Here is a 19,653-nt window from a genome sequence, read left to right on the forward strand (position 1 = left end):
TAGGAAACACTTGAAACTAAGTGTTAGAATCACATGTGATTTGAAAATGGGGAGTTTACGACCGTAAAGGAGTGTACGATCACGGGTTTGCGGCCTACAGGGTTGTCTATCCATGGGTTTACGGCCCATGGGTTTACGATCTATGGGTTTACGACCCATGGGTTTTCGGCCCATGAGTTTATGGCCGTAAACACTCGAGGAAAAGTGTGATTTATGGCGTTCCTAGGTCCTTTCTAGCCTCTTGGAAGTGTTGTAAGTCCCATGCATAGGTTAACGAGGGGTTTAAGACCAATAATTGACCAAAAACTGGAGTTCTCGGCCAATGAAGGGTGTACGGCCGTACACATGGTTTACGATCGTAAACCCTCTGTGTTCATGCGTTTTAGGCCGATTTCTAGGTGAAAATCAAAGTTTTCTAGTAGTTACCAAGCATAGGGAGTAGTTACTTAATATAAGGAAGCTTGAATGAGGTTTTTAGCCACCAAGAACTAGTGTGTGTTCTTGGTGAGAGAGAAAATCTAGACAAATGATGAGATTAATGAGGTAGGAACATGGTTTTATCACTAGAAAAGAGATTGAAACACAATCAAAGTGAAGAATCACTTACATTCTTGAGGATTCTTGAGCAAACTCGATAGTTGTAGAGAGAGAAAGCTTTTTTAAGTGTGTAAAGTGACAAATGAAGGCCATATACCCTATATATAAGGTAGAGTTTTCGGCCAAGGGGGTGGTTGGGGGTGTATGGCCGTAAACTCGAGTTTGCGGCCGTAAACTCGAGTTTGCGGCCGTAAACTCTTCTTGAAGGCATGTTCGGCCTGGATGCTATGTTACGACTTAGAAAACTCGTTCTAGGACCCGAACCTCGATTGCAATGAGCTCAAAATAATACTAACGTGAACATAAATAAATCCGAATTGATTTATTTTTAAATGGTTTGAACAAAAGAAATTTTCGGGTTTTCACAAACTTCAAGAAGAAGTGTATTATAGTCAGATCGAGTTTTAATAACTCTTTTGGTTCCAGTGAGAACAAATGCTCCAATAGTGATGGCTTCCCAAATCAAATATCCGTTGTCCTCAAGGCTAAGAACGTAATCTTCAAAGTGAAGAGCCAATACTTCATATTCATTGGGAAAAAGAATTGAGATCCTTGTTGTAGATCCAATACTGCTAGAAAGGTTGATGGAGTTGATGTGAGAATCATCGTGCTGCATGATGATATACCTTTTGAGATCTATTAAGAATCAGACGTGTAAACTGATGTAGTTTTAGGGTAATATTGAGATCACAGATTAGCATCAATAAAGCTGTGATGATGGCTGAACCAGATCCAATATTAACGGAAACCCTAATGACTTTATAAACATAAGAGATGCGTACAGATTACACAGTTTGCTACTCTGATACAAATTGTTAGGATATTAATCCTTGAAAGAAAGATGTTATTCAAAACAGATTATGAACAAGAACAAGAACAAGACAATGATTCAAAATATGCTTAATGATTATATGTCATAACCTCAGAAGAACTCGATTAAGAATTGCTACTGTAGAGGCGTGATTAGGGTTACATGAATATTACCAAAGAGTCATCAAAACACGGTGCATACATGCACCTTAAATACTAAAACCCTAATAAATGACAGGTGGATAAGCCCAAGCCCATTTACATAAATGAATTATTAAATAAGACACAATGACACAACTCTAATTCCCAACAAGTCGCATACCAGGAAATTATCACAAAGATAGTCATCTCTACTGTAAACAACTACTAATGGGCCAACATTGGTGCCTTCGACTCATTCATATCAGGAAGGTAACTTACCTCGAATACTAGAAAGTAGCTGAAAATCCTCGGCTCCAAATATCAACCCAACTCAAGCTCCTAAACATAAAAGATTTCCTTTAAGTACCCTTTCATATTCAAAACCCCTTAGGCGCCAACTTTGGTCAAATCAAATTCAAAGTCAAAAGTCAAAGTTAACGCTCCGATTTGACTCGACTCGTCGAGTTTGCCCTTCAACTCGTCGAGTTCTCAAGAATCATAAAATCATGAAATCGTGATCCAACTCATCGAGTTTTTCTCCATTTCACTGAGTTCTCCCTTAACTCACAAAATCGTGATATCCCGATCGAATCATTGAGTTTCTCATACAACTCATCGAGTCCCTCTTTTTCAAATAGAGTCGGGACAGTTCCAGAACAACTCGTTGAGTTCCCTTATGAACTCGTTGATTTCTTTTGTCTGTCAACCTTCTTAATGCATTAAGTCCATATTCTTCAAATCAAAGCCCTATCTTATGGATCCAAGCTGGAAATACATCTAGAAGGGTAAAGTTTTAAACTTTACCCAATAAGGACCTCTCCCTAATGCATAAAACTCAAATCCTAACCCAAAAGGGCTTAGATCAAACTCCAAAAGCCATCAAAACTTCAAGATAGACCATGGGGTCATAGATATGGACTCTAGGGACAATCTGGTCATGTAAAGCTCCCATCTTACTTGCATGCATGACCTAATAGGGATTAAAAGACCAAAATGATGGTCTAAAGGTTGCATGGGACTTCCATGGCCATAAAGTTGGCACCTTTATGCCATAAAGTCCCCTCAAGTACCTAGATCTGAAAGGTTTGCCCAAATGGGGCGTCTATATCCCAACCATCATTGTATTTGGAGCAAAACATAAACCAAAACATCATAAAACTAGATCTAAGCATACCACAGACAAGGTTGACGCTTTATACCTCAGATAAACCAGAAATGAAGCCTAACTTATGGATCCACACTCTTCTCATATGTTCTTGCTCCTCCTTCAAGCTTCTCCTTCTTCAAACTCATGAAGAATGCAAAAGATTAGCTCACCATCACCAAAAATGGGTTAGGGTTTCGAGATTAGGGTTTCGGATAGTGGAGCCTGGAGATGATGCTAACACCTTGGGGTTAAGGTGTTTAAATAGGGTGCAAATTCCCAAAATTAGGGTTTCATTTATGTCAGCTTACTCTTCAAGTTGAGGTCTCCCAACTCGTCGAGTAGGCTTCGAAATCTGCGATCCAATTCATCTCTACTCGACGAGTTTGGGGCCTCCAAATTGTCAAGTTTCTATATAAAAGTGAATAGTTATAAATTAAATGCATACCAGGGACCAAGCGTTACAATACATAAGAGTTATATATATATATATATATATATATATATATATATATATATATATATATATATATATATATATATATATATATATATATATATATATATACTCTGACCTGTGATGAGAACACTTAATAAATTCTAACATAACTTCAGCTAAAACTACTAACACAAACCTTTACGTTAAATGCCTCGACTAAGGTTACTACCATACATAAGCCATACCACAAATAAACATGGAACGCATGCTTATGTCATTTATCGTCGGGCCGATGCACAACCAACCTTGAGCAAAGAGTTTGACAAACTACAATTGTTGAGAGTCTTAGAGATTGAAGAATGTTCTCAACATTCGATGTAGATACCTAGTACCTTAGAATCCTTATATCAACTGCAAAATAATGCATACATTTTAAAAATATTAAAAATGCCTAAAAATATGGGATAACATTCAGATTTTCCTGATTTACCTAAATCCGAAAAGAACAAAGAACCAATAGCTCCGCTACGGTTGTATTCAACAAGAGAATTTCTCATCTGTGGAGGATCTACTCAATTTTGCAGCGAATTAGGGTAGTTGCCTCATGAAAAAGAAGAGATTCATCACCTTTTGTCATGGGTTAATCTGGAACTTGTGGAAATATCGAAATGATTGGGTGTTCAACGGGGTATTTCTTAATCCAACAAATAGTTTAAGGGCAATCAAGTCATTTGTTTTATTTTGGACGAAATGCAGGGGCAAAAGTGGATTATGTGAATGGAAAGATTGAATTTCTTCTCCATTTCACTCTTAATGTCATTGTATCTCATTTCCTGTAGTTGTTTTTTCCTTTTGTTTGTTCTTTATGTTTGTTTTCTTGTTCTGATCTCCTTCCCTCGCTAGTTTCTTGCTAAGTCGGAGCTATTTTTAATACAATTTGCCGTTTACACAGAGACTAGGTATCCACCTATCAAGACATCAATTGTCAACGTTTTACAAATTACATACCATAAATATTTGTTACTTTAAAGAGAAAACGTAACATGAATAATGACTGCATACATGTATCTTATTATTATGTTTATATTTAGACAAATGAATGGTAGCACTAATAACCTTTTAATACATTGTCTCGAAGGTTTTCTTAATGTCATATATACATTAATAAAAAAAGTTAGAAAGTGATAGTATCTTATTTTAATATGTTTTATTTTGAATTTTTTTTTTTAAAAAGAAAACAAAATAATAATATCCAATCACAGCCCAAAATTCAAGATTCTCTCTTCTCTCTCCTCTGGCTACCCGGTGGCACATGGAAGCTGGGGAGGAACCTTGGCGCAAGACAAGGGAGGTTTTTGGTGAGAGTGGCACGCCCTAGCCACGGGTTTGACGACCCCACTGAGGCCTAATTAGGCAGTGTTTCATATACAATAATATTATCTTCAATTGCTAACATTAACATGTATCTTACTATTACATTTATGTCCTATTGAGACGCCAATATATTAATAATCTCGTTTATGTATTTGGAAACGTAACTTAAATAAACACTTAATTGACAGTTGTTACATCGTTTTGTAATTAAAATAATTAAAACGTGCATCTATCGAAAGCAATTACCATATATACAAGAAGCTTTTTGTTTCAATAGTTTCTCCTACGTATATAAAATTAATTGAGAACTACCTCCACTCCCTGAAAATCCAGTCCGACAGTATGTCGACATACCTTCTTCCCGATCGAAATACATGCTACCAACCCACCTCTATTACTGGCGAAAACCAAATCCCTACAGATGAAGAACAAGCCTACAAGAAGCTCGATGAAAAGCTCAAAGGCCTTCTTGCAACTCTCCCCAAAGACAAAGGCTGGAGAAGCGCAAACATCTATCTACACGAAGGTTTCTGGTTGAGTTCCCAAGTTATCAAAGGCTTATTAATGATCCACAACTACTTCCATGCCCAATCCACCGACATGTTCCTTGCAGCTTTCATGAAGTGTGGAACCACCTGGCTAAAAGCTCTTATGTTCGCCACCGCCAACCGTCACCGTTACAGTTTTTCTGATCATCTTCGTTGCAACGGGCCCCAGAGTGCTTTCCCGTTCCTTGACACACACATTTTTCTTGATTATCCGATAACTAAGTTTGAGCATCTCCCTTCTCCTCGAATGTTTGCCACACACTTTGCTCATAGCTTGTTACCGATCTCATTGTCATCACCCTCCTCGACATGCAAGTTTGTTTACGTGTGTAGGGATCCAAAAGACGCACTGATTTCGAAGTGGCACTTCATGAGCAAACTTAGGTCTAAAGAACTACCACCACTTTCGTTCAATGAAACTTACGAGCTTTTCTGCAATGGGGTCTCTGAGTACGGACCATTTTGGGACCATGTGTTGGGATACTGGAAAGCTAGCCAGGAAGCACCTGAGAAGATCTTGTTCTTGAAGTATGAGGACATGAAGATAGAGCCGTCGGTGGAGCTGAAGAAGTTGGCGGCGTTCATGGGAATGCCTTTTTCGGCGGAGGAGGAGAAGGGAGGGGTGGTGGGAGAGATTGTGAAGCTTTGTAGCTTTGAGAATTTGAGTAATCTTGAGGTGAATAATGATGGTGGCGGTGCTCAGAAGTTTACGGCGCAGGTGGTGGTGGAGAATCGGGATTTTTTCAGAAAAGGAAAGGTGGGAGATTGGGAAAATTATTTGACAGAGGAGATGAGAGAGCGGATTGATTCGATCACCGAAACAAAGTTTAAGAATTCGGGGTTAACACTGGGTCTTACAAAAGAAGCTTGATCATAATGTAAAAGTTTGTCTTTATTTATGGATAAACTATCAATTTAATCTTAATGTAAAAGTTTGTCTTTATTGATGGATAAACTATCAATTTAATCAAATAACCTATTGCATAAGTTTATAATTATTTAAGTTTTAAGATATTCTTATTTATAACAAAAAAATGAGATAATAGCAAACAAATATCTTATTATTTTGATTATAAACGTGCGATTAGATATTTGTTTTACCATTGATTACTATCAAAAACAAAAATGTACAATGAAAATTCAAATTCACTAATACAAACCACAATATAAATCAATGAGGAGGGCATTATCTTTGTGCAATTCCAATTTAGCAAAACAAAATTGACTTTTTAGAATATTTTTTTCAACTTCGAGCATAGCCAGCTACAACGTATAAGTACTAACTTTTTTCAACATAAGCCCACTCACCTCCATTCCTTTCTAAGCTAAACCCACCACTATTATAACTTATAAAAGTGTTAAGTATAGCTTACGAAAGAGCTTAGGATGGACGGCGAGTGAGGTGTTGTGATGCATTGATACAACCAATAGCACAACCCCACCAATTTAGTACCACACAAACTGACGCCCCAACGACATGGTTTTCCTGATTCAGAGTGAACACTAAAAAGGAAAAAGAGGGAAGCAGAACGACAAGAGATGATAATATGTTGATGCATTTACAATCGAAGGAAAGGAAAAGTATTTTAATGCGGTTGTGTTTCGATTTTACATGATGTGTTTTCTTCAACAATAGTAATGTTATAATCTTTATTTTATTTTTATTATTTTGTAAAATAAGATTTTCAAACTTAGTGATCGTGCATGGTTAATGAAAAACAAAAAGAGAGTATAAAATAGGGATGAACATTTGGACTGGGGAACCGGCCGACACCGGAATCGGAACCGGATATAACTATTGGGCTGAGACCGTGACGATATTCTTGTGGATGTTTGGAATTGGAAAAAACTGAAACCGTTACCGAAATATTTCTCAAAATATGTTGCTATTTCTCGAGGATCGATTCCAACATTGAAGGCCCGGTAAGAACCGGTAGAACCGAAACCAGTAAAACTGGCGGTCCGGTTCGGTTCCTATTTTAAACCAAGTTCGCTTCTCGGGCCGGTACCGATGCTCATCAGTATAAAATCTCTAAATGAACAGAAAAATAACAAGACTAAACATATAAATTGAACACCAAAATCAAAAGAACAGTAAACTATCGACTTTTTTAAAACCGAAAATAAAAAAATAGGTTTGGTTTTGGTTCTAAAATTAGATTAACCCCGACATAATCATCCATAACCTTAATTAAAAGAAATAGATACTTAGAGTGTATCTGTTATTTATCATCTATATAATTTAAGATGAATTTGTTGATTTTACACAAGGAGCATATTTTGAGGCCACAAGTCCGCCTAATGAAGCTTTAATTGACAATAATTATGTCTGGGAAGCCTTTGTTTTCTGACGTGTCATTTGTTTGGGGAAGTATTTTTGGTTGGTTGTGGTTATGTGTTGTATTTTATTTGTGTAATGACATGTTTGTGATCCTCTATTGATCGTTTCTTACTGATCACATGTCGTCTAATTTATTGTTGCTCTAAACTATTGGAGAATGGTGTTTATAGACACAAGTGAGTAATATTAATATGAATAGCAGCCTCTTTTTTGGGTTACACTCAAGAACAAATATGAGCAAAACTGAAAAAGTGAAAAAAAAAATATAGGGACTCATTTGTTAATTAATTAAATTTTGATTAATTAAACTAAACTAGGAGATTCTGGAATGTTCGAAATAAATGAGTTACATATTAGGATAATTACTAATGTTAGGTTTAATTATCTAGACCTTTATGTTTATATTTTAGAGTTTGAATCATTCCCCTATAAATTGATATGCCTAAAACCAAAATTAAAATTCAGAAAATCAGTCAAGTCCCTAAAAAACCTGGAGGTGTTCTCAAAGTCTTGAAAAACCCTAGAAGTTGATTACCGCACCACGAAGAAGGAGTCAACACACTGTGAAAAGTTAATTCCAAATTTGGATTGTACTAATTCATGGTGTGCTTTTAGTTAGGTGATTTCAGTTTGTTGTTTGTATCGTGGGAGCAATCACAAAAAGGGATTCTACATTGGATCATCCAAGTCCGGTCAACTTGTGAAATGAAAGAATTCGAAGCACACAAGTGTATCTATTCTACGCCTCTTGATTTTGTTCATTTACTAGTTGCCTAGGTCTATTGAGGTCCTTTATAGTTCTGTTTAATATTGCTTCCGCTATATCTTTCATTGTCTAAGGACTCTCATAGCCCAATAATGGTATCAAAGCCAACATGTTTATATTTATAGCACTTAGGGTGTCTAGCTTTTATGTTTGAGTTTGCTTGATCTAAATCTGATCTGGTTTTCTAAATGTTAAATAGTCTTAATTATTTTAAATATTTCCTATAAATTCATAAGGGTTCTTAACTATCACATCACCTTCACGACACGTAGGTCACTCTACGTAGTGTGAAGGGTCGACATGGTGACTCCTAAATCTGCTTTCATAAATCACATATTTATCTCAATTTGCGGTGCGATAGGTCCTCCTCCGTGACGCGAAGGATCTGCTCCCGAATAACTGTTTCCTCTCTCTTATATGTATGACTCGATTATAAGCACATGCAAAATGATCAATTTACTTAAACTGGAAATCAGAAATCTATTGGTTTAATTAATCGATTAAACATTGGTTGATTATTTAAGAGTCAAAGACTAAATACACATGTTTAAATTAATAATTGACTTGTGTTGTAACATCCCAAAAATCATAGTAAATTTTTTTTAAAGACCATTTTTATAAGCCATAAGTCATACAAAACCACATTCTCCAAACAATGTCATAAAAATTAGAGTATATAAAACATCTCTCAATACAAATCCCAAGATGATGTGTACAATCACACCTTCGCCTCGCCCTAATCATCTGATGTACCTGAAACCATGAAATGAAACTGCAAGCCAAAGCTTAGTGAATTCCCCTAAAATACCCAACACAACAAAACATATACAAACATCCATGATGGGTATAGAGTCTCCCAACTAGATTACCCCTGACCCATAGTCTCTCGAATCAATTGCCCCTAACCCACAGTCTCCTGAATGGATTGCTCCTGACCCACAGTTTCGCGACTGGATTGCCTTCGGTTTGTCGGCCTACCGTAAAAAGCAATACTGATTTAACCCACCGACACTATGTCGAAATATGCAATAGATAAACATATAAACAACAATACGGATAATCATACAGATCTACCAATTTAACAGATCGCGACAACATAACATCATCCTATAAATCAGGTTACACAACACAACTTAGTGGGTCTGAATTGGTGCCTTTGACCCACGAGTATAGTGAGGAAAACTCACCTCAAAGTCAAGAAGATAGTTGAAATGAAAATAACTCCAAATACCGGCTCTACAGGTCACCTATACAAACATAAGGACCAAACCTCAATCTACAACTTAAAATAAACCAAATTACCTAAAGTTAAACTCGGTCCAAGTCAACAGTCAATAAGCTACACCCCATGCAAGGGAAATTACGCCCTGTGTAATCCCTATAACCTCAACTCATTCATTAAGACATTAATTTAAACCAGTATCTTTTCCAACTTCCTGATCTCTAATCTTAAAAACGTCTTAATGGATAAAGTCTCTGACTTTATCCATTTGAATGCATACCAAGTGCACAAACTCATAACCTAACTCCAAAATTTTACTTAAAGCTCAAAAACACATGCATAGAAGGATGAGAGTGAACAAGCTCTGATATTTATGGCTTAGCAACCCTAAATCCATCTAAAAATGACACGTCAATGGTCTGCAGTAGCACTTGCTGATATACACCATGGCTATGGGGACAAAAAGTATGAAAACCTAAGGCAAAGCTAGATCTATCATAAAAACTCATCAAGGAGTAAACTTTATACCTTATGGAGATGGATAAAGGAAAGGAACTTTTGGAGCCAAAGCTGATTCAAGCTTCCAAACAACTTTAACACCTCCTTCTTTCTTCAAAATGCACACAAAAACACTCTCGAGCTAAAAAATGCACCAGAAAAGAAATAGGGTTTCAAAGGGGACATTTGGTAAGATAAAGGCTTATGATGGAATGATCTTAAGGGTATTACAACCTTTAAATAGAGCTCAACACCCTAAAATTAGGGTTTTGGTTCTAGGCTGTTACGCTCTACGTAGCTTGATATACATAGGGTGTAGATCATTAAGTCCCCACAATTTGATTCCCTCATACACATTGCGTATGAGATAACCCAACACCCCACGTAGGACCAAACTCCACATTTAACAGTATCTTTAAACAAATAAATTTTACCTACAAGGATAGGCTGTTACAACTATCACCCTACTTGACTAGATTTTATCCCCGAAATCCACAGCAACAAATAGATCTAGATAATGCTCACACGTCTCCGACTCTAGCTCCCAGGTCAACTCCGAACCATTCCTATGTTGTCACCGAACCTTGACTAGAGGTACCACCATGTTGCACAAGGCATTTTTCTTCTTATCCAGAATAGAAGTCGTCTCACCACATAATTTAGGCGCTTATCAACCTAAATCTCATCCAAAGCAACCACCATTGACTTGTCAACCACACATTTCCGAAGCTGATATAAATGGAAGGTGCAGCGAATCTGACTAAGCTTCTCAGGCAGATCCAGTCGGTAGGCTACCTTGCCTACCCTGGTGACTACTTTAAATGGTCTAATAAATCGGGGACCCAGCTGACCCTCATCCTGGAGCGTATAAGACCCTTCAAGGTGATACCTTTAGTAAAAACATATCTCCGAATTTAAACTCTAACTCGTATCATCGTCGGCCACCATAAGTCTTCTGTCGGCTCTGAGTTGTCTGCAACCTCTGCCTGATTTGTTGAATAAGCTTCCTCGTTTGGAGGACCACCTCATTCCACCCCATGACGCTGTGGCCAACCTCGCCCTGGTAAACTAGTGTACGACATATCCTCCAATAGTGAAGATTATACGGTGGTGCACTAATGCTAGAGTAACGGTTGTTATTGTAAGAAAAATCAGCTAGAGCAAGGTAGAAATCTCAACTACCATCAAAATTGATGAAACAATCCTTCAACGTATCCTTGAGCATTTGAATGGTCCGCTCACTATGACCATCAGTCTAATGATGATAAGTCGTACTAAAATGTAGTCTTGAACCCAAATCCTCGTGAAATCTCTACAAAATCGGTAGATAAACTGAACATCACGATCAGATATAATAGAAACTGGTACCCCATGGCGAGATACATTCTCGCAAACATACACATCGGCCAATTTCTAGACCAAAGAACTCTCTCGGGTGGCGAGAAAATGGGCACTCTTAGTAATACGATTGACAATCACCCAAATAACATCGAATCCCTTGGCCTTCCTCGGCATGAAATCCATGGTAATTTGTTCCTATTTCCACATGGGAACCGCTAATGGCCGCAACTTTCCATGCGGTCTCTGTTGCTCAACATTGACCATCCGACATGTCAAGTATCTCTCCACATACCATGCTATATCTCTCTTCATGCAAGGACACCAATTTCTAAGTCTCAAGTCTCGATACATCTTTGTATTGGGTTTTTATTCAAAAATAATTTCATAAACACAAGATTTGGGCAACAGAAGACTTGATAATTTCAACTAACATAAAACCATTTTATATCCACCAAGGATCTTCTTGCAAAGTTTGGAAAGAAAAATAATCACCAAAGAAGAAGATGAACAAATAACAACCTTTATATTTATTTTATTCCTGTTGGCAGGCTTGGAAGGTGATGGAGAATGTGAAACTTTTGAGACACTAATAGTGACCCAACTTGAAGTAGATTCTAGTCCATAAACTCTTAACTCTTAAGCTTGAAGTTAATGACTAGTATGAACTTCAAGTGAGGATAAGATGCAAGTGTTATTTATATGTTCTTAACAAAACTTGAGAAAGTAAAAAAGGAAGAGACAAATTCGGATTTCATCAAGTGTATGAGAAGCTAGTTTTCCAAGCATTTAACACCTTTTAACTCGTCATTATTGCATGGGTCTTAACACTTTAAGACCCATGTTTTTTAAAATAAACTAGCCATGCTTCTAAATTAAGGAATGTGTATTAAACTAAATAAAAAGACACCTTTTATTGTCCCCTTCATATACCTACAAGTTTAAGAGAAGAGAGGAAAATATGTTTATAAAAAAGCTTTCATTTTTTATGTATTATAAACCTTAATTTTTGGTAAAAGAAAAAAAGTCCTTATGGTCCAAAATGTTGTACATGACTTAATAAATCATATCATCTGACATATATATATATATATATATATATATATATATATATATATATATATATAGATTTATTATGATACATGCCAAGGAAAATCATTGTTTTATAGAAATAAATAATTTCCAATTAATTATAAGAGTTTATTGAATATTTATTAAAATCAATTTATAATAAATAATCACTCTAATATGATTCTTGAATATACTAGATCTTTCACTTTGTGGCTTCCGGGTGAATCAAGAACCTGGACTTATACACCTCCTCCATCACCATCTACCGGACCCCGCTAGAAAAGGGAACCCACACCTAACCGCATTGGGTCAAAAAACCACGACTAGAAATATGAACTTTGGTAAGAAGGTCAATATAATATTGATTTCTAGAAGGCCAACAGTTTTCTGAGTACATGTCAAAGCTAGTGGGAGCATAAGTTTCATGCTAATAATCATCATGCAAGTGGGAGCATGTTTATTATAACAAGTGGTGCAAGTTAGCAACATTAATTATAGAAAACAAAAGATTGCAATTGGGAAAAGTTGTTTTGCTATAATTAAGGGAGAGTAAATTATACTTCAATTGAATTATATTAGCTTAGATTGAGGTTTTAATCATATTTAGTCCAGGATATATATATATATATATATATATATATATATATATATATATATATATATATATATATATATATATATATATATATATATATATATATATGAATTTTATGTTGGAGTGGCTCAACATAAGGAAATTTTATATATGGGTCCATTATTTGCGTTCTAAAATTCGATTATGATTACAGCATCCTTTGTCATAATCTGAATTATGAGAACTTAGCAAATAGAAATAGAAATGTTCTAGCAAAATACTGGTCCAATATCATGTATTTATCAATCATGTCCCATATGCTTCGGATATCGGATCAATTGCATGCGCTATAAGATTCATCTGTTCTAAATTTTCCAAAAAGCCAGAGCATTAAGAGGGAAAAGTACTACAACTAGATATGACTAATTTGATTAAGCAATTGTCGAGGACAATCTAAGGTTTACCAAAGATTGGTTGCTCAAGGACAATTGGAAGTATAGTGTTAATTTTGGAAGGACCATAGTGACATATTCTGAAAAGAGGCAACTTTTGTTCAGGAGTAATAGTCGAAAGGGGAATATGGAAATGTTCCTATAAGTGGAAGGTATTCATTAAATCTGTGTAAGATTAGGAAACTTAATGCAAGAAGAATGTTCAAAGGCAATGAACTTTGAATATAAGACTTCGTTTCCATGGAGTTAATCTCCACTGGAATACTATGTAATGTCTGTTGACAAGTCTTTGTGACTTTGTGCATAATCATTACAAGAGGACCAATGCATATAAGTTTAGAAGCTAACAGATCTAGGTTAATGGCGGCAATTTGGAATTCTTGCATTTGCGGTAAGGATTTGGGATTGTGAAATGAGTATCACTGGAATTATGTTCAATCGATCTATTGCACAAAGTAAAGATCACAGGAAAAAAACATAGTGTGCATACTTGCTGTATGGCATGACTAGTGTTTAGAAAAACATAGTGTACATGCTTGGAGCATGGGACAACTATTGTTTTTTAATGCAAGTATAAAGTTGATAGTTTGAAACAGTATGCAATGAATGATGGGTAATCAATGTGGTTATAAATAAAAGATGTTTTATTTATATTAATAAGTTTTGAGACCATATTGGATTCGATTATTCTTGTGTTTCACTTTTCATGTTTTGACTTCTAGAATAACTAAGTCGCTTTTCCTGAATGACTAAGTTATTCAAACCATCCACAGTCGGTCATATGTTGGAAGTAGATATGAATCAAGACTGTCATGGGTTGGCTTATAGAGGTCTAATATGTTGGACAAAGTGGTACTACAACACTCATGAGTGCTCATAAGTTCTGAGTATTGGATTCAACCTACGCTCACTGGTATCACTTCGTGGAATTTATCTCAAGTGATCGTGAGACGGTAATATCATATAAGTCTTCAAACCTAGAGATATGACTTGTTGCCTATGATTTGGTTATGCATTTAGTATGAAAACGCATTGGTAACTCGACTCTATAAAACGTTCCTTTGTGTATGATTCAACGAGTAGAAGAACAAGCATATGAGTCGAAGTTTATCTGTTCCTTCTTGGATTAGAAGAGATATTTGGGCCTATCGATGATTTTGTGTTGACCCATGTTGTAGCACCCAGTTCCTGGTATGTATTTCATTCAAGTATTTTTCACAATTTGGATTGAGACTTGACGAGTTGATGGCCCAACTCGTCGAGTAGTAGCGGTTTGGACCCGAGGTTTAGGTGTCGGACTCGTCGAGTCGGCGGTAAGACTCGACGAGTAGGCTCTGGCTGGACAAAACCCTAATATGAGGGTTTGCACCCTATTTAAACAACCTTATACAGCCTCCATCGCCTCCTATGCTCTCAGAACACCTCACATAAAACTTAATCGTCTTTGGTGAAGATCTAAGGCCTCTTTGGTGGATTTTGGTGGTTTATGATCACAAGAAGGGAGGAAAAGCTTGAAGAGCCAAGGGGAAATCAGAGGATCTCGAGTTTGTGTTGCATCTACACTTCTTTGGAGGTAAAACGTTTATACCTTGCTCATTCATGTTCTAGATCCCTTTTTGGAGTAAATTAGGGCTTTAAGGAGCCATTTTTGGTAACCAAATATGAATGCAAGCGTGGTTGAGATTGAGACACCAGATCCAAGGTCCTTAGGGGACTACAAGACATAAAGTGGCTGACTTTGGGGCCTTAGCAAGCCCCATGCATTTTAAGAGTTTCTTTTAGAGCCTTTTAAGCTTATTCTCCCATGCATGCACATAAAGTTTGTAACTTTACGTGCTAGATCGATCTTAGGACCCTAGATCTAGCATTTGCACAAGTGTTGTACATTAGAATTTGAGAAATGAGACTTGAACAACATCGACTCGGCGAGTTGTTCTTGGAACACGGCGAGTCCGCGACTCGACTCCCTTTTCTGTTAGGGTTCAAAGGAACCTAGTGAGTGTTAGAATGCTCTTAGAAGGGTCCGGGGGAGTGACCCAACGCATTGGACTTAGCCATAGACCTAAAGTTCATAGGACTCAACGAGTGCATGAGCACACTTGGCGAGTCCAAGGCAATCTCCCAACTTTTAAAGATGAACTCGACGAGTTGTTATTGCAACTCGGCGAGTCAAGGGCAGGACTTAGTTGTAGGGTGAGGGTGAACTCGACGAGTTGTTCATACAACTCGGCAAGTAGGATGAAGGTTCATTTGAAGTTTTTTTAGAAGGGAAACGCGTCGAGTCATTGCAAAAATCAACGAGTAGAAGCGTGAGGAAGGTCAGATGAAGGGTAGGGACTCGACGCGTTGGAGACCCAACTCAGCGAGTCAGGTTAACTGGAGGATGACTTTGACTATGACTTTGACTTGGTCAAGGGTAAAGTATTGTAACAGCCCGGATTCCCAAATATTAATTATTCTTATAATTTTGGTGATTTGTGAGGATACTCGGCGAGTTGGAGCTCAAACTTGCCGAGTATGATCGCGGCTTGGGCACGGGTTCGCGTCTGGACTCGGCGAGTCCACGCTGTTTAATGAAACCCTAATTTCCAGGGTATGAGACCTATTTAAAGCAGCTTATGGCCGTCATTTGCGGCCACCAACCCCAGAGAGAACCCTAAAGAGTCTTTGAGCGTGTTGTAAGGGAGAAGAGGAAGATCCTTTACTATTTGTGGGTGTTTTGCATATAGAAGAGGATCAAGGCAAGAGGAGACCAAAGAAGGTGCTAATCTAGCGATTCTTGAGCTCAAAGACTTCATTTGAGGTAATCATTCGTTCCTTTCTCAGTCCTAGGTGTAAATCTTAGAGTTAGGTTTCTTTGTGGAATGATCCATGGAGTAATTGGCCTCCTCACGTGTTGGTGCTTTAGATCTGGGCCCAAAGAGGTCTAGAGACCCTTTTCCCTCAAGCTTTATTAGTGTTAATGGAGGCCATGAGCTTAGACTAGCATTCTAAAGACCATATCATCAAATAAGGCCTTTGAACCTTTGCATGAGCACCAAGATAGAAACTTTATGTGATGTATATGCTTGGAAGGACTGGATCTATGAGTTATTGGAATGGATCTGACCTCAGGAGTGAGTTTGAGTTTATGCATGGCGGAGACTCGCCGAGACTGAAGAACAGACTCGGCGAGTAGCATGAAGATTGTCCATAACCACTCAGCGAGTGGTCTTGCCGAGTTAAGGGGTTGACTCAGTGAGTCAGGGAGAGTCAGAGAGGGTTGACAGGTGGATTGAGTCAAGTTAGAACTTGCCGAGTTGTTCTTGAGACTCGGCGAGTTGAGTCGTGGTGGCCCTGCAACTCATGCCAGGTGGAACTCGTCGAGTTAGGAAAATACTCGACGTGTCGAGAGAGGATCCCAGGGAATCAGTGGATGCGTATAAACTCGCCGAGTCGCTATAGTGCACTCGCCGAGTCCGGTCAAAGTTGACCGTTGACCATTGACCAGTGTTGACTTGATAGGGGTAGTCAACCTTAGTTGTGAAAGTGTTAATTAGAGATGTAGTGTGTTATAGGAGGATTACACCTCGGGGGATCGAGCGCGAGTGATTTCCGGGATTTGCGAGTTATCGAGATACGCGAGGTGAGTCTTCTCACTATACTTTACCTTGAGTAGGTAATCAGAGTTATGTGACAGAGTATTTGTATGCTATATGTATGTTATGTGTTGTACTGCATTATTTCTATGTGATTTATGTTGTGCATGTTTATAGAGTTGGAACCGGAAGGTTCACAGAGATTACAACCAGAGGGTTCACAGAGTAGGGTCTACGGACCTACAGATTTATAGCCTCGAGTGGATAATATGTGTTATGTGTGGTATTTTGGGGAACTCACTAAGCTTTGTGCTTACAGTGTTGGTGTTATTTGTTTCAGGTACTAGTGATGACCGTGGGAAGGCGCCGACTTGATCAGTACACACACTGGATTTTTATGTTATCAGATCTTGGGATTTTTATGTAGTATGGATTGAGTTTCAAATATTAATGCTTTTATGAATGTTAAATGATTTGTGTTTTTATAAAATGCGAAAAATTGTTTTGAAATTTACGGTTTTACAAGTTGGTATCAGAGCCTTGGTTTGAGGGATTCGAGTACACCTTCGGGCGTATTTGAACTCAAACTGAGGATTTGAGAAGTATTTTCAAAAAGAGTAAAAGATTTTTGGAAAAACGCAAAGCAAAGTTGTGTGTACGATCAGTCCGCGCCCGAACGGTGATTTCCCAAAATACCCTCATGGTATGTGGTATTGATATTGATATGATGTATTCTCATGTTATAGTAGGCTAGGTACTCTTATTAGGACTAGAGTGGCCTAATTTGTGATGCCTTAGCCTAGGGAGAGGTGAGCTGCTATGAGGTGATTGAGAGTGAGTAGGTAGCAGCGAGGGGCTTATGAGAGATCGGTTAGAGAGTGGATTATGCATGATAGAGTACTTGGAATTTGGGATCCGAAGAGGAGGACTTGGGGTGTATTCTGCTACAATGCGGACAGTAGTATTGGGCCCGTACTACTGAAAGCACCGGGGCGGTGTACAGCCCAAGTAGGAATCTTTGGAATACCAAGGATCAACGAGGAATGAGTTATCGAGTGTGAGTATGCTCGAATGGATTCTAATTTATCGTATGTTGTATTTCAGAGGTAGATGATGGTGAGGACACGTCTTATGCCTGAGAGCAGTGGGGCCAGTGATGAGGAGATCCGCCGGATCATCCATGAGGAGGTGGCTGCGGCCATTAGGGCAGAGATAACAGAGATGTTCGGGTCTATTAAGACCACGTTGATTGAGACCTTCGACGAGCGTTATGCCGCTCTTTCTGAGGCTGCTGTTGCAGCCGCCACCACAGCTATTGTTGTCGCGAGGCCGTAGGGTGGTGATGCATTGTTGTTCCGAGAGTTCAGCAACACAAAGCCGCTGGAGTTTGATGGGACTCAGGACCCGGTGGCAGCTATAAGATGGATTTCTGACATAGAGGGGTGTTTCTTCACTTGCTCATCTCCTGAGCATTTGAGAGTACGGTTCGCGCTGAACCAGCTTCGCTTGGGAGCGAAGGACTGCTGGAAGTTTGTGACGGCGCACTTTACACCTGCTGAGCTTGCGGCGGTGACCTGGGAGAGGTTCACTACCATGTTCCGAGATGAGTACGTTCCCCAGGTGGAGAGGGAGCGTTTGGCCCAGGAGTTTCTGACCCTCAAGCAGGGTACTGAGTCTGTTACGGTGATTACCAGGATGTTCCACGAGAGGGCGATGTTCTGCCCTGAGCACGTGTCCACTGAGCAGGCACGTATGAGCCGATATTTGAGTATCTTGAGGCGAGACATTCGGGAGTTCGTGGTGAACTCCTCGTACCGGACATTTACCGAGCTTCAGGCAAATGCCCGGAAAAGGGAGATTGAGCTAGAGACTCAGGCCAGGGAGGAGGCGGAGTCTCAGGGGAGGGATCGACGACCGGCGCAGTCTCAGCCGGCAGCCAAGCGGGCCAAGCCCGCTGATCCCAAATCAGGGAGCCAGAAGGGCTGCACTTGTGGGAAGTGTGGTAAGGTTCATGATGGATTCTGTAGAGTAGGATCTTGCTACAAGTGTGGCAAGGAGGGGCATATGGCCAAGGACTGCCCCAAGGGGTTTGCGGTGTGTTTCCACTGCAACCAGACCTGACAACGGAAGGTAGAGTGTCCGCAATTGCGAGGATCATCTCAGGGAGCACCTCATGGATCTGCCCCTGCCTCCATCAGAGCTACCGAGAGTCGGCCAGTGAAGGCCGAGGCGCCGAGGGCACGAGGGAGGGCCTTTCAGTTGAACGCGGAGGAGGTCCGTTCAGCGCCCGATGTCATGGATGGTATGTATTGTTTCGTGTATTTATTTTGATGTTGAGATATTATGCTTATATTATGTTATGCATAGGTACTTTCCTTGTGAATTATGTACCTGCCTTGGTGTTATTTGACTCGGGTGGGAGTCGGTCTTTTGTATCTTTGGCTTTTAGTCAGCATATCAGTGTTAGTCGTGAGGCATTGAGTCGGCCTTTAAGAGTTTCCATAGCTGACGAGAGGGTGATATATGCCACGGAGGTTCTCCGGGGGTGCGTGTTCGAGATTTTCAGTGTTGTGTTCCCGATCGATTTGGTTCCGGGGGCTGCGCCTATCGCTAAGGTGCCTTATCGCCTTGCACCTCCAAAGATGCAAGAGTTATCCTTGCAGCTTCAGGAGCTGCTGGGGAAGGGGTTTATTCGGCCGAGCAGCTCGCCGTGGGGAGCGCCTATCCTGTTTTTCAAGAAGAAGGATGGTTCACACCGGG

General features: G+C 39.1%; 1 protein-coding gene across 1 annotated transcript; it reads left to right on the forward strand.

The window, feature by feature from the left end:
* The first annotated feature begins 4,818 nt into the window (after nucleotides 1–4,818).
* Nucleotides 4,819–5,924, forward strand: LOC111889197 (cytosolic sulfotransferase 5). Its single transcript, XM_023885336.2, has one exon. The coding sequence runs from the start codon at nucleotides 4,848–4,850 to the stop codon at nucleotides 5,922–5,924; it is 1,077 nt and encodes a 358-aa protein (XP_023741104.1). The 5' UTR covers nucleotides 4,819–4,847.
* The last annotated feature ends 13,729 nt before the right edge of the window (nucleotides 5,925–19,653 follow it).

This window comes from Lactuca sativa, chromosome 4, assembly GCF_002870075.4.
Source record: "Lactuca sativa cultivar Salinas chromosome 4, Lsat_Salinas_v11, whole genome shotgun sequence".
Lineage (NCBI taxonomy): Eukaryota > Viridiplantae > Streptophyta > Magnoliopsida > Asterales > Asteraceae > Lactuca > Lactuca sativa.

Excerpts from the sequence above, each read along its gene's own strand:
- LOC111889197 (XM_023885336.2), top strand. The coding sequence starts at position 4,848 with ATGTCGACATACCTTCTTCCCGATCGAAATACATGCTACCAACCCACC.